The 15,482-nt window shown below is 36.8% G+C and overlaps 1 protein-coding gene across 1 annotated transcript in view; it reads left to right on the top strand.

Annotated features, from left to right (window-relative positions):
- ARSB (arylsulfatase B) overlaps positions 1–15,482 on the top strand; it is a gene marked incomplete at both ends in the record, with an annotated part of 63,062 nt that overhangs the window by 33,966 nt on the left and 13,614 nt on the right. The window contains one exon of the mRNA XM_079548152.1: positions 8,310–8,380. Coding sequence (XP_079404278.1) covers positions 8,310–8,380 — 71 coding nt within the window. The remainder of the gene's footprint in view (positions 1–8,309; positions 8,381–15,482) is intronic.

Here is a 15,482-nt window from a genome sequence, read left to right as displayed (position 1 = left end):
TATTATATTAGATTGATAGCTGCTGGTCACAGTGTCGATTTATTTATTCATAATATTTCTTTATTTGCTTTCAAGGTTGTTTTTCTTAATTCTTTTCTAATTGTTTATTGTCCCTGGGGTCTGGCTTAAGTTTGTTAATCTTTTTGCCGATTTGTATATAGTATATACAAATTACATGAACCATAAACTTAATCTGGTATTTGTACTCAGAACTGCCATCATTTTTGCATTTCAGGAATCTAACTGTGGAAACTGTTAACAAGTACACTCTTCACTGCAGAATGACTTAAAACATTTTTTTTTAATTCTGAACATTCTTGACATATTCAAGCTGGGAAGATCTTATTGCTATGTATTCAATTTTGTCTAAGGTTAAATTATTACCTAAAAATATCAGCCAAAGATCTGCCCTGAGGCAAGATTCTTACGGGTGGCAGAGTGTGTGGGAGGATATAGTCAGGTGTCTGTCACAATTGCCTCTGATGGTTTCAGATATCATCCCTGAACATGTGTGAAACACTAAAAATCTAATACATTTTAAAAAGGTATGCCCTGATTCTGATAATGCCAGAGATTACAGTTCTCTTCACTATGCTGGATTATATCCTGTGCCTATCAAGCAGTAGTCAACACTATTCAGCACCCTCAAGAAGAAGAAAATGCCTCTGGATTTGATCCAGCCTTATGTCAGGCCCTGCTTTTGAACCAGAAAATCAACCAGAGGAGTCAAGCATCTGGGATCCCTCTTTAGGGAAAGGTGTGTTGACAAAGCAATTGGAAAAGAGAGGGCAACCCCTCACCCTCTGAAGGCAACCCTTGTTGTGTGTGAAGGAAAAGTTTCTCTTCAAGGAAGATGTATGTAATCCCTGCAGGTGAATCACCATGGAGAAGATGCATCTAGTACTTGTGGGAATTAGCCATCCTCAAGACAATTTATCTTGACCTGGGCTATGATTAGTTATCCAAAGATCCAAATGAAGTCAAGGGCATATGATCCATGTTACAGTAGTGTGTGTTAACTCTCTGGCAGTATTGAATTGGAAAGATTGAGAGGGAAAAATGGTGGATAAATTTGCTGGCCAACTCCATTAATATGAAGAAAGTCTCTTCTTCCTTATGGGCCCGAACCTCTGCTATGGAGAAACTGATTCAGCAGCTTAATGAGAGAAAAAGAGTTTTCTCCCCCACCCATATAGACCAACACCTCAACTATTAGGAGTAAGTGCTCTTCTGCTTAAGAGGGGACATAGTGGGAACACGCCATGTGCCCTCCCTGTGTTCTTACTTGCATGACTATGGAGAGGATGTGAGGAAATGGGATGGAAAATGTACTTTGACCCTAGAGGCACAGGTATGTTAAAGGCAGGTCTTTAGGTAAGTGGCTGCTCCAGTTTCCAGTAAGAGTATATAATGATAGTCTCATATGGCTAGTTTGGAAGTCCAATGGAGTGTGGAGGTGAACAGTGGACTATCTTGGCCTGAATGAAGTCATACCACTGTTGAGTGCTGCTGTGCCAGACATACTAGAATTTCAGTACAAACTGGAATCAAAGACAGCAAAGTAGTATGCCACAGTTGATATCACCAGTGTGTTTTTCTCAGTTGTTTCAGCAACAGAGGGTCAGCTACACTCCAGTTTGCTTTCACTTGGAAAGTGCTCTTAGAACCTGCCATTTTCCATGGGCTGATCCAGACTGCACTGGAATAGGGGGAAGATCTGAACACTTGTAGTACATTGATAACATCATTGTGTGGGACAACACAGCAGAGGAAGTTTTTTAGAGACTACACTCTCAGCCCTTCTGAAAGCCAGTTTTGCCAAAAAGCAAAGTAAGGTCAAGGGACCTGTACAGGAGATCTGGTCTTTAGGACTAAAATGGGAAGATGGACATTGTCAGATCCCCATAGATGTGATCAATATAATAGCTGCAATGTCTCCACCAACTAGCAAATAGGAAACACAAGCTTTCTTAGGTGTTGTGGGTTTCTGGAAAATGCATATTCTGGATTACAATCTGATTATAAATCCTCTCTATCAAGTGACCTGGAAGAAAACTGTCACGTGAGGTCCTGAGCAACAGCAGCCTTTGAACAAATTAAACAAGAGAGAGTTCATGCAGTAGCCCTTGGGCCAATCTGGACAGGTTGGACATAAAAAATGTGCTTTACAATGTAGCTGGGGAGAATGGCCTCACTGGAGCCTATTTCGGCGGATTTCGCTGCTGTGTGACAGATGACAGATGTTTCCAGAACATCCTGGAAAAATGCCATCTGACATGAAAATGTATATGAATCGAAGGTGTGTCACTGAATTACTTCATGCAGAAAAAATGGCACCCACTGACATTCAGACAGTGGAAGTGAGCAGTGAGGTGGTGGGTGGTGTGTTTCAGCAGTGGTAACACTGAGACGAATGACAAACCATGTTCTGGACAGCTGTTCACAGCTGTCACAGCACAAAATGAAGAGTGTCTCAATCAGCTCATCCATATGAATCAGCAGATTGCAACCAGTGAGCTGTATATGGAGATGAATATTGGCTTCAGTGCATTGGAAATGGTGGTGGAAACATTGGAATATCTCAAAATTGGCACCAGATAGGTCTTACAAATGCACTCGCAGGAACAGAAGGAACATCATATGCAAGTTTGTCATAATTATCAACCAATACAAGGATGAAGGTGACATTTTTCCTGGGTTGCATGCTGTGGTGACAAGACATGCTGTCACCACAACTAGCTAGAGCAGCAGTTCATGGAGTGGCGACATGTGAATTCCATCAAGGAAATCATCAAGGAAAAAGTTCAAGTCTGAGCCTTCAGCAGGCAAGGTGATGTGCACTGGCTTTTGGGATAGGAAAAGTCATCCTTCTGAATCTCCAGAAATCTGGACAAACCATCAGTGCTGACCACTAGCCCGCTATACTGACTAAGGTAAACGCTCAAACTTCCTGAGTTATGTCAGAGAAAGACAGCCTTTCTCTTGCAACACAGTAATGTTAGGCCCCATAGCACTTTGAAGAACGTGGAGCACATTGCTAATCCTGCCTGGACTGTCCTATGACACCTGCTGTGTATTTCAGATTTGATGCCTTCTGACTTCCATCTTTTTGGGCTGATTATGCCACCATAATACCTGTGAAACAGTGGGTTATTTCCACTGGTGTGGACTCCATGGTAGTGTTCTATCCCAAATGGATTTTTCAGAGAGCTCGTGGTCTTGTGCAGAGGTACATAGCTCTCTTCCAAGTGGAAGAAGACAAGCATGTGTGTACCTGAGGACATGGGGCCATTAAATTCCTCAAGAAATTGAAACTTTTGTTGAGCCAGACACAGCTAAATGTTTCACCTGCTGACATTAATGTGAGAAAAACAGCATCAGTAAGATCCCGGGGTACTGATGAATCATGGGCTGACCTTTCTTCCAACAGCAGCAGGATTCCTATCTACTCTGGATTCCCTTTCAAACAAGCATTCCCTGTTATGGTCTGATCTTCTTAGATCAGTTTACTTCAGTATTAAAATTATGTGAGGAATAACAGGTAGAACTGTGCATCCCCTGTATCACTTCAATCTCGTCTCTTACTGAACGTTATGTTTACTACCACTGCCAAGGAATAGTTGACATCATATGCTTGCAGTTGTGACAGATGGAGGGCCTTTGTCCAGAGGAGAGAAAAAATTATTCTTTTTGTGAATTGCCAGGCTGCTGTCTGTCTGACTTGCAGCATAAATGTCAATTTCACATGATTTTCCCATATAATCAGGAGAAATGAGTATATTAAATTTCATGATCATAACTCAAAAGGTCGCTTGACAGTTGGATGGTAAACAATGCAGGAATAATGCCCTTTTGATGACATCTGATGGAAAGTTCAAATTTGTTGCTTTTCTAGGATGAGGTAGCTCTTAATGAGTGAAATTTGCTAAGATTCTGCCTCATTTGAAAAATGGAAAATTAATAACCTATCACCATTTTACATCTGTATTTTTTTCTTGCTTGATGCAAGTAGCTGCATATGCTTCTGTGAGCTTTTGTTTTCTTTGAGGATTCTTTTGTTGAACTTTGTACCTAAGTCTACTATTTAATGCGTAATCAAAGGGGAAAAGTTTTTAAATTTGGAATATTTATTTAGCATCCTTTCAAGGGGTTGCATGAAACAACACAGATAATCTCACAAGTCACAACAGTATTAGATCCATTCCCAAAGCTGTTTGATCTTTGTCTACGGTTAATTGATAGTTTTTTAAAGGGCATTTTCTTAATATGATACTTAAGAGTAAATACAATTATGAAAACAATTATTCAGCAATATATGGCATATTTACTTAGATAATGATATAAAAATATAGTGAATAAATATAAATTCTGAAATCCTAAAACAAATTATTTTTGGATGATCGGTTGTCCAAATTAGGAATTGTATTAATATGACATTGATTAATATTAAATTCTTGTGGTAAATAGAGCTGAAAACCACATGTGTCCACAGCTGTTCATTTTACACTTCCTCTGCTGAATTTTGATTGAAGAACCAGAAGAAAAGTTAATGATTGGGAACAAATGGGACATGAAAAACTAAAGTTCATAAGCACATGGTTCTTGTGGACATATATATTCTTTTTTTGCATTGCTTTTTACCAAGTTATAGTTGAGTTCCAAGTTACAGTTCCCTTCATACAATGAGTGAAAGTAGAAATATAATATTTTCATTCTCCTTGTTCAAACTTATTTTCTTAAATTAAAATTTTTACGCTACTTAGAAGCTGTTGGACAGAGCCTTTGAGTTCAAACCTTATTTGCTCTTTCCAAATCATCTACTGTAGGAAATAGCATTGCAGCACTGTACCAATGGGATATCTAATGGCAGTAAAATGTAGTTTTGTTTAAACAGAAACTGAAGTAAAACAGGTTTCACCCACACAGTCAGTCTGACACACAGTTGCCAAAAGGTGGGTATCTTAAGAAGTCTGCCCCACCTCCCAGGCACCAGTGCAGGTGTTCTGATACAGTCCAGTTCTGAGGCTTTTTGCCCAGCTGTGGAGGTGCAGAGTTCAAGGGACACATCTGTGTTCTTCTTAGACTGGTGACCATGCACTGTTTTTTGTTATGCCTTTTTGTAGCCTTACTGGTGCTATTTTTCCTGTTCTGCCTCTGTTAAGGCATTAGAAGTCTTTACTGTTCTTTATTTCCAGATAACTACATCCTGTCAAATTGACCTGCATGTTGGGATCTTGTTCACATTCTAAACTGGGTGTCATTAACACAGGCCATAGACATTCTGCATAAATCACGGCAGATTCCACTTATCTTGTACCTTAACAAGTAAACTACTTAACAGTGTTAAGTAATACTGCACTGTAGCTGGAACTTTTAAAATGTACATGTACATACTAGAAATTATATCTAAAATCCTGTAGAAATATCGTTTACTGTTTTACAAAAATATTAATTGATAACAAAACCATTAATAATAACAAAACAAAAACATAACAAAAACATTTAATGGAAAGCAGTGCTAAAATACAACTAATCAAGTAATCTGAACTGTACAGCATGTTTCTCAAAAGACAGTTGCATTTCTAAGAAACATCTGTTTTCCACATGCTTTCTAATTTATTGAAACAGAGACGTGAGGCAAAATAGTCATGTAGAAGTCTGTCCTGGTTGATGCATTGTTTTGATATATTTTGTGTTTCAATACTGAATATCTAATATGTCTATGCTCAGAAGGATTTTGTTTTACATTAACAAAAAAAAAAAAAAAAAAAAAAAAAAGGGGGAGAACTATAGTGCTGATTGTAGGACTGTAGTAAAGTACATGCAGCATTACGGTAGGCACTAAGAGATTCTAAATGAAATATGGTTAGAATGACTACCGTTTCTCCAAAGCTTCTTAGCAGTTTTTCAGGTTTTATTCTGACACTTTTGCCTGGCATGTTGCAGTTTTCTATTTTTGTGACGTTAGATAGATCGGATTTGATTGGGTGAAATAGGAAGCAAGATCAACTTAAATTATTTCATATTAAATAGTGACATTAACTTGAGGAAGTGTTTGGAAAAAGCTAATTCACAGCTATCTGTGGTATAAATAATACAAATACAAACAGAGCAGTTGAAAGCTGAGAGTAACGTTTATTTCCAAAACAAGTGGAATAAAATTATGTCAGAAAAGTGTACACAGATATGACCCAGAGAAGTGCAAGATAATGCAAATACTTTTGCTGAGTGATATGCAGGATGTTTTCATGAAAGATAAACATATTTACTCTGAAAAATCTTGATTTTCTTCAAAGGACACCTTCTGCCTATTTTATGGCAATTAAAGTGAATGATCACATGTTGATATTTGTTAAAACTCACTAGAGAGCAATACATCCTCTATATGTTTTTAAAAAGGAGAAGATAGACTGATATTCTTAGTATAAATTTGCTAATTCTTCTGCTAACTTTGAAGTTTGAATATGTTTCAAACCAGATGTTCTTAGACTATTTTTTTATTTTTGGAAAAAATGTCTTTTAACTACTTAATTAAATTCTTAGTTGACATGGCAGAATAACTTCCAGACAGAGGGAAATCTTCCTTATTTTTAGGGCGAGGAAGCAAAGTATTAGACTATACTCTAAAAATAAATATTCTGAAAGAAGAGAATTTGAAGATGTGGTTACAATGAAACTTGCTAAATTACAAAAGAAAAATATCATAGAGAATCTTACAGCTTTCTTATTTAGCTGTGTATATTTCTAATGCAGAGCATCTGGAGGGAAGACCTCTGCAAATTGGAAAGAGATGAGTTTAGCCAAAGGGAAAGGGAAGTCTGCTGTGAGTTCGAGTTCTGCACTTATTTTCACAAGGATGTTATTTACTCCTTCCTGATGTCCTGTTATAGTGGTTATAAACCTCCATTTTTGAAAGAATACTAAAGATTCACATATGAAAACGACAATATCTCCCAAGCAGCTTCTATAAAATCACTTACAAACTCTAAATTCACATCTTAATTTAACTTGCACTAATTGGCTCACAGTTGTTAACAACTTCTGGGAAAAGGCACAATTGACAACAGCTGTAAATGGAGCATCCAGAGGCAATAAAGTTCTCTTAAATCTAAGATCAAATTTTGTTATGTATAGACAGACACTTAGTAATGACTTCCAGGTCACTCAGTATGTGACCAACAGCCTATAGATTAATTATTGTACTTCCTCTGTATTAATTGCAAGGTTGTTGTATTATCTGAATAACTTAGTCTTTCATCTAGTCCTCTTGTTTATTTGTTGTTTGTTTTTTTTTTTTACTCAAAATGTGTAGCATCCAGCATTCTAAAATCCAGAATGGATTTTAGGACTGAATTGGAACAATATTGATTATAATTACTTGATATTGAAAGGTTTAAGTTGTGTAAATATTATTCAATTATAAAGTACTTCTCACAGAAATATATGTTAAAGTAACAGCCATTTTTTGCTTCTACTAGATTTCCACTAAATTTATTACCCCCGTTTTTATTTTTAATGTCAAACTTTAGTGGCCTACACTCACTATTTTGAGACTTACAATAAAGGAGAACAGTTTTAGTTATTTGGAAGTTTCTAAAAACTTGTTTATATTCTCAGTCAGATAATACGATAATGTTTTATAATGATGTAGACAAGGTTCTTCATAATTATTAATTTCTATGCCATGTTGCCCTTTATAAGGAGTGAATTTCATTTATTGAGTTTCTTTCAGGACTGGGTTTTCTTTAATTCAGAGAGTTTCTTGACAACTTAGAATTTCATACTATGGAGCCAAGAGCTGGAGAAAGACAGATTATTTGTTTGTTTGTTTATTGCAGGGGAAGGTTCAGAGGACCTAAATAATATTTGTGATCTCTCTACAAAAGAAAGAGGTTGAATTTTTTTAAGGCTTAGCCAATGCCTCTGGTGGTTTTTGTTGAAGCAGACAACCAAAATGCTTTCAGCACTCTAGGGTGATGATTCCTGTTCAGGTACACAGGGAACAGAGCAAGTCTAGGTTACCAGTTTATGCTGCTAAACTTGATTTTTAAAGTTGGTAATAGTGAAAATCCTTCTTTGGTAAGGCTAGTTTTATACTTTTTAATCTTGACAATAAAGCCAGTATGTGCCATTGAAGTCGAGGAAGATAGATGGAGCAAAAGCTACTGTTACTGGGCTGGAAGAGAACATTCACATTAGTTTTAACAGTATGAGTTAATTCTGTATTAGGATGATGAAGAGAACTGAAATAAAATATGCAGAATCCTAATGATCTGTGGGTGGAAGTTAATATTTTCTTTCTCTTCTAGTGAAGGAAGACCTTCTCCCAGAGTGGAACTGCTTCATAATATAGATCCCATGTTTGTGGATGATTACCCATGTGAGTATGCCACTGGTATAGACTCATAAAACATAAAGATTATCTTCACACTATTCCTGGTCTTCCTTAAGTAAAGTATTTCCTTCTAGGTGAAACAATACAATGTAGTTTGCCATTTGCTTTTCAATAAAGCATTTAGTTTTAAAATACAGAAACATCAGACCTGAGGTAAATCCTTACTGAACCATGACCAATGCACACTTCCCGTTTTGCAGAGCTCTGAAACACTGCTGAGTAATGAATGCAGTACTTTGTGACATGGAGTTGTTCAGGAGCAGCCATGTGCCTGAGGTGCACAGCAAGGCAGACAGCCAAAACAAACCAACAAATCCTGTCTTCAGTGCTGCAGACTGGCAGGTAGTTCCCATTGAAATGCTCAGCCAGACATAGCTTGATGTGTTGATCACATTTAATGTGATCGTATCATTGACCTTGCAAATGGAAAACCCAAGTTCATGAGAAGCTTAGAAGTTCCAAGTTTTGTGATTGCTTTTGTTCCATGATCACATGAGTTGAATATTTAATGCTATGGTTGCATAAATTGGAACTTAGCTTTGCCAGTTCCATAGCTCTTTGGACACTGTCTGTTTTATGATTTAACACTATTGGTTTACTAAGGACTACAGACTTTTCAAGCAGAGATTTTTTCAAACAGAACATTGGAACAAGTCCTTCCCAGGGTTTTTATAGCATTTCTGTATTTCATTAAGTGAAGAAATAAATCCAGCCATAGGAATAGTAGTCCAGTGGGACCTGTGATCTGTTACTTGCATGAGAGATACAAGTTTTGCTGTGTTAACAGGAAGGAAAGTGGCAAGGTGGCCTGCAATGCACATCTGGTTCTGTGATGCTTTTCTGAGATGGAGAAACATTGTGCACATCTAATGTTGGCTATACAATACTGCCTGTAGATAATTCCTACATACTGATGAAATTAAGGCGTAGTTACTCCAATTTCCCTTCAAAGAGTCCTCAGTCAGTTGTAGCATTCCTGTAAAATGCTATGCCACGATGTGTTTTGAGGTATACTTCAGAGACCATCATTTCCATGTGGGAGCTGCTGTTATTGAGCACAGCGGAGGTGTTTAAATAGCCAGCTTCCTGGTTTAAATATAAAGGGAATGAGAAGAGGAAGTTTTCAGAAGCCTAAGCTCAGGAAATACTCCCACAGATTGTTTCCATGAAGCCATACTGTGTTGATTCTTTACACAACATCAGGCGTATCTTTACGTGTGTATTTGTTGTGTGAAATGTGTGCAGAGAACAAGGCAGTTGTGCAGAAGGCTTAGTAAAATGTACTTCATTCTGACTGAGATGTGACTTTCAACTATCATGAATGGAGGGAGGGGTATGTACCCGTAAATCCATAATATTTTAATGTGCCATTTAAAAAGTGGAGTAATGAGAAACAAAATGCAAATCTTCACCTGCAAGTCCTTATGCACTCTGTATGGTGTGGATGTCCTATCTTTTGACTTGCCTGGGCCTCACTGAGTAAAGAGGAATTGTCTTTGCCTGCATATATATGACTTGCTCTGAAAGTAATGCCTCCTCTTTATTTCCATGGAAAACAGAACTTATATGAAGAGCACAATAAAGCTGTTTGATAGAGCAAATTCTCACCTGCAAAACACTGTATTTCAATGTAGTTACCACTATTAGCTATGCATTTTCATCAGCGATGAACAGGAGCCTGCATGCTGCACCATAAAAATCTGCACCAGTGCTCACGACTCAGTGTTGCTCACATCCACTGTTGAGTCTCCATAAACATTCAGCAAGCATTGATGAATATCAGCGGATGCCATTTTTGTGCATGGAGGAATTCAGTACAAACCTTTGCTTCATATGTGCTTCCATGTTAGAAACCTTTTTGTTAGACTGCCCTTCTGCTGCCGTCCATCACATGGCAACAAAACATAATGGAGTATTCTGGGAAGGTTCAACCTCTACTGCCGTATCAACATCTGCCTGTGACGTCATGGGCCAACATATTAACATAGGAGGAAGTAATTTCAGAGCAGCTCTCATAAAATATACAGTGTTATTAATATATAAGTAATATAAGAAATTAATTTTTAGTATTTTTCTTAAAATATTAAAAAAGAGAGCAATAATAAACGTAAGACCAGTGGGATATTTGGCCTTGTTTTTGTGAAACAAGTGAATCACTCTGGTTCGATGGCAGCAGTTACAATTCTTATTTAGCTCTCAAGGTGTTCATCAGAGATTGTTGATGAAATTTTACTCTTCCTGTACTTCATTTTCGACAAATGTGAGTAAAGTGTGATTATGAAGCAAAGATATTTTTCTCTGGTAATAGAAGTCTTATGAAACTTTGGTAAAGAGAAAATCAGATTTTTGAGTTGAATATCTAACTGCAGTTCTATGCATTCCATTTGAAAATTTGCAGATAATGTATTTATATCAACTGAAAGCAGTTTTGCAAACATAAGTTGATGTTTTGTTTTGTTTTGTTTCAGTCTTTAAAGCTGTTCTCAAACTTTTTTATTAAAATGGAAAGCATGGCTGTGTATTCTTCATCTCTGTAGTGTGGTGCAGGGGGTGAGATGCAGATTGGACATGCCTGATGTATGTTTTCCCTGTCTCTTCTGAGGCAAGGTCTTTAACCTCAGCAAGCTGCTTTGTGCCACCCATTTCACTTTCTCTCTTAATAAAACTTTTGGTCAAGAACAGGCAGTGACCTCTAAATTCGAATATATTACATTCTTCCTAATTCTGATTTTACAATACCTTCCTAAAAGATTTGCTTGTAAGTAGTTGTGTTACTGAAAGGTTTGACAGGATATTTCCCTATTATACATGATAGAACATACATAAGACTGTACTTTTTTTCAAATCACCATTCTTTTTATTAACATACCATTTCTATTGCAACAGAAGTTAAATTAATTAATAGTCTACTGCTGGGGACAAGAATCCTTCCTTGTACTTGAACTGCTAGAATGTAGTTAGTTTCTTAACTGGAAGCTGAAATAGTTCTGTATTTTGTAGGACCAATCACAGTATCTGTGGTTTTATTTTTCACTAGTATAGTGAAATTTTGCTGTGGTGTATAAGTCTGTGTTACTAGAAGCAACAATATGTAATTAACTCAGCCAATTTATTCTTTCTGAGTTTTTATTTATTGTCGAATGACAAGTTTAGAATCAAGATCTATGATAATGTTACTGGCATTTGTATTAGGGGTAAATTAAGGAGATACGAAGATTGGAATGTGTAGCTCTTTCATAGCTTTGGCAGTATGACTCTTCTTGTTTTAAAAAAACATTTTAAAATGTCCATGCACAGTCTTCTTATCATTGAGGTGATAAAATGCGTGTCATTATTAAGTCTTGTTCTTTCCTTAACTGTTTAGTATTTTCTTGTCCTAACTTTTTGGTGATTGAAGTATTCTTTTTCCTGCAGTGCTAAAATATATGCAGGTTGTTTTTTCTTCTTTCTTGCCTCCTGTGTAATTATTATGACAGTAGTGTTTGCCCTTGCTCAAGTCCACTTCAAATCACTTCACCTAAATCATGATCCTGGTTCTTGCATTAAAAGAAGTATTTATATCTTGCTAACATTTATTCATTTATTTTAGTAATAATAGTAGAAGTAGAAAAAAAAATGACTAGAAGATTAAGTTTAGCTAAACCTTTGGGCTTGTAGGGTACTTTAAAAGGGTAAATAGGGAACTAAATTCAAGATACTATTAGACATAATCAAAGAAAACTTACAGGAGGTGGAGGATAAGCAAGAGAATTCTGATCACTGTAGTTATGCACACACAGGGAATTAAGTTACTGTTCTACGGGTGCTCATTGTGTGTTCGTTGAATTCTTGAGTGTTTTTGCATACAATATGTGCATACAGTATATATATGTTGTTTAATGAGTGCATCTGTTTTCATCTCTAAATAAACTGATAGTATATATTTTTGATTGAGTGAATCCCATTACATGGTATGTCCCATGTAATTCACAGATTTTTTGACAGAAATAGGAAAACTGAATTTTGCTCTATTCAAATTTTTAATGACAGACTTTTTTTCAGGGAAGAATTTGCATAGGAGACAAATTAGTATTAATGGTTACAACAGGGTTTTCAACAATATTAAATTTAAGGCTGAATATACTAATTTGATTACAGAGGTAACTAAGTCTTTGCTGCTGTGGTCTATTAGAACTAACTTTGACCTGTGAGTTTTCTACTTGGGGGGTAAGATCATACAGCTTCTTAAGTTCTTAGGCTGGGCACTGTTACCTAGCACCTGGGCATCAGCCATTGCTACTGCAACAGGTTAGTGAATCTTCTGATCAGCAACTACTTGTCTGTTCTGGAACTTGTATCTAGAGGCAAATATGATAGCCCTATGGTATTGCATCAAAGTACTGTACTCCACTCCTATTAATACTAAGCAATATAAGAAGCAAAACACTGTGAACTATTTCATCTGCAGTTTCATTTTACAAAGCAATGCTGGCCGGCCTTATGTTTCACGTTGTTACCTTCTTAATTCAAATGTAGAACTTTGGAGTGTTCTAAAACATACTGCAGTGTTTTAAACTGTAATTTCTCATTTGTCTTTATCATTGTTGAAAAGAAGTTCCTATTCTTGACTGCGCATTTTCTCTCAGGCTATGTCTTACCTGTGGGAGCGCAATGGAATGGTCAGGTTAAAAATAATCAGTTCTCTCTGAACTGATTTGGTTTACAGATCACAAAAATTGTGATGTTTTAACAGAGTGAAAAACTGGGAGCGAAATCCCCAGAAAGTAGTATTGATAGGGGATGGGGTTTTTGAGGACTTCGTAGCGAGGCCAGTGTGTGGTGTTTTATTGACAAAATGACCAGCCTGTCTTTCTTTTTCTCCTTTTCTTTCTTCTTCCCCCAAGGGGAATCTGGAAATCACATGGCAACAGGGTGAGTCTTCTGCTGGACCAGCCTTCAACCTGAGGCATGGGTGGGGTGGAAAAGGAGCAAATTTCCACTAAAGCAGCCATCTGAATGAATGTACCTTGTAACTGTATGACTAGGAGCAGATCGGGTTGTGTGGTTAGTGACAGACAGAAGGAATGGCCACAGAACGTAGACACTAGATCAAATCAAGTTGCCCTCTCTTTTGAGTTACCAATATTACTCATATAGCCAAGCTATGAAGAATATCAGATGTTGATTCAAACTTTAATTGCTGCTTTTTTTTCTTGGGATACATTTTGGATAGTTAACCTAACACTCATTTTGGCACAAAGGAAAGGAGAGAAATAAATTGCCTGGAAAAGATGAGACTGGTTCTTGTTTAGCTTCAGAGCTATCAACCTTGAGGTTTCTATTTCATAATATGGGGAAAAAGTGATCCAGCAGGTTTCTGTTGGAGAAATTCTTCACTTGAGCTCTTCCCCATTCACAGCCACATCATGGTGATGCTTGTTTTGCGTCTGTTCTAGTACTAGTCAAGTGCCTCCACTGACTGATTGAACCTGCATATACCTTGAGTGGGAAATGTTGTTTTCCTCTTCACTTGGGTTGAACCAGCTGGTTCATTGAAGGTCCTGATGGATTGCCAGAGGAAGGTGGGGTGAGGAGAGCTGTGCAATGGAAAGTGAGGAGCTAGAGCCAGTCCTCCTAGTGCCAGCTGGCTGTTCCTGGTGCCAGAGCCTCAGGGAAAACTCTGTGGGCTGCACCCTTTTGTTGGGTTTTGCTGTGCTAAACCAGTCTGCTGAGCTCTGCATATGAGTTGGACCTTGTCTGTTTGGAGCAGTTGGTCTTTTCACTCCTTGCTAAAAACCATCATTTTTGTTTCTCCTTCATCATCCAGTTCATTCTATTTAAAAAAAAAAAAAAAAAAAACAACCTCAATCACATGGTAATTTACTAGAGAGTTTGCAATTCCGTAAAGGCAGGACATTGGTATGAGAGACTTACAGTCTTCCAGGTTTCTGTCTGAAACAGTCACATTTTCTGTTACGACTATGGTAGGAAATTAAGAAAATTAAAACCAGAAAGCTAAAATTATGTTCAAACAGTATCATTTTCTCCGTAATAAATAGGTTAAGAAATCTCAAATAAAATATGTAAGTAACTGAAAAGTTGCATAAATCAAAATCTGATTTGCATTTGTTGGAAGTCAGAAACAAAATTGTTTTACCACATTTTTGTAATGTTGGCTTTCTTTTTTCTTAAAAAAAAGCCAAGTTGTTGATGATTTGGCAGCTGTAAGGGTGACGTCAGCTCTTCCATTGTGAAATATCTGCTTTCTTTTAGATGGTCTTACGGCATTTCATCAAGTTCTGGTGATTCAGCTGAATTAAAAACCAACTGGATTTAAATCTAAATTCCCCTAACTGCTAAACCAAACATACTCCTGACCACACCATCGTTGCTAGTAGGTCTGTCTTGAAGCAGTATTGAAACCTTATATCCCACAGAAAGCAGTTTTATTTTGAGAATGAGAACTAAATGACATAGTGAAAGAAAATGCACTCTTTATTTCAGAGCTGTTAATAAGAGTCTGTCAGTACATACTGTATTATTTTTTAATCTGATTGCTAACTTATTAGTGAATTCAATGGATTTTACAAACTCTTGTGGGCTACATATGTAGAATCAATTTCTCTTTAAAAAATAATTTAAATCTTTAAGTAACAATGGTGTATTCAAAAGAAATGTGTTGTTGGGTGGGGCAGTTTTAGGCTGAAAAAACTTTTACCTTCCTTTCAAATTCCAGACCTAACCATAAAGTAGAACATCAAAGGCATAATAAAACTGTAGGCTACTAATTGTAGACAATTTATTTTGAAGATATCTATTCATAGAGGCAAACATCCAAGACAGAAAACTTGTAAAAACATTCTGTGACTTTCCTCTAAGCTTTGATTCAATTTCTCAATGCAAATAAAACTTTACATTGCTTGCCTTGACGTTTGAAGAAAGGCATTACCTCATATAGTGCACTATTAATTGCCAAAATAAATGGTTGCTTATAAAGAGCTAAATCTACTCTGTGCAGAATGAATATATGATATATTACAATAGAGAAACCATTTTGTTTCTGGGACTGATGTATCTTTCATCAGCATAAAAATTAGATTATAATGGC

Source organism: Tetrao urogallus (genome assembly GCF_951394365.1).
Source record: "Tetrao urogallus genome assembly, chromosome: Z".
Classification (NCBI taxonomy): domain Eukaryota; kingdom Metazoa; phylum Chordata; class Aves; order Galliformes; family Phasianidae; genus Tetrao; species Tetrao urogallus.
The sequence above is the reverse complement of the archived record's forward strand: the minus strand, read 5'-3'. Positions and strand labels throughout refer to the sequence as shown.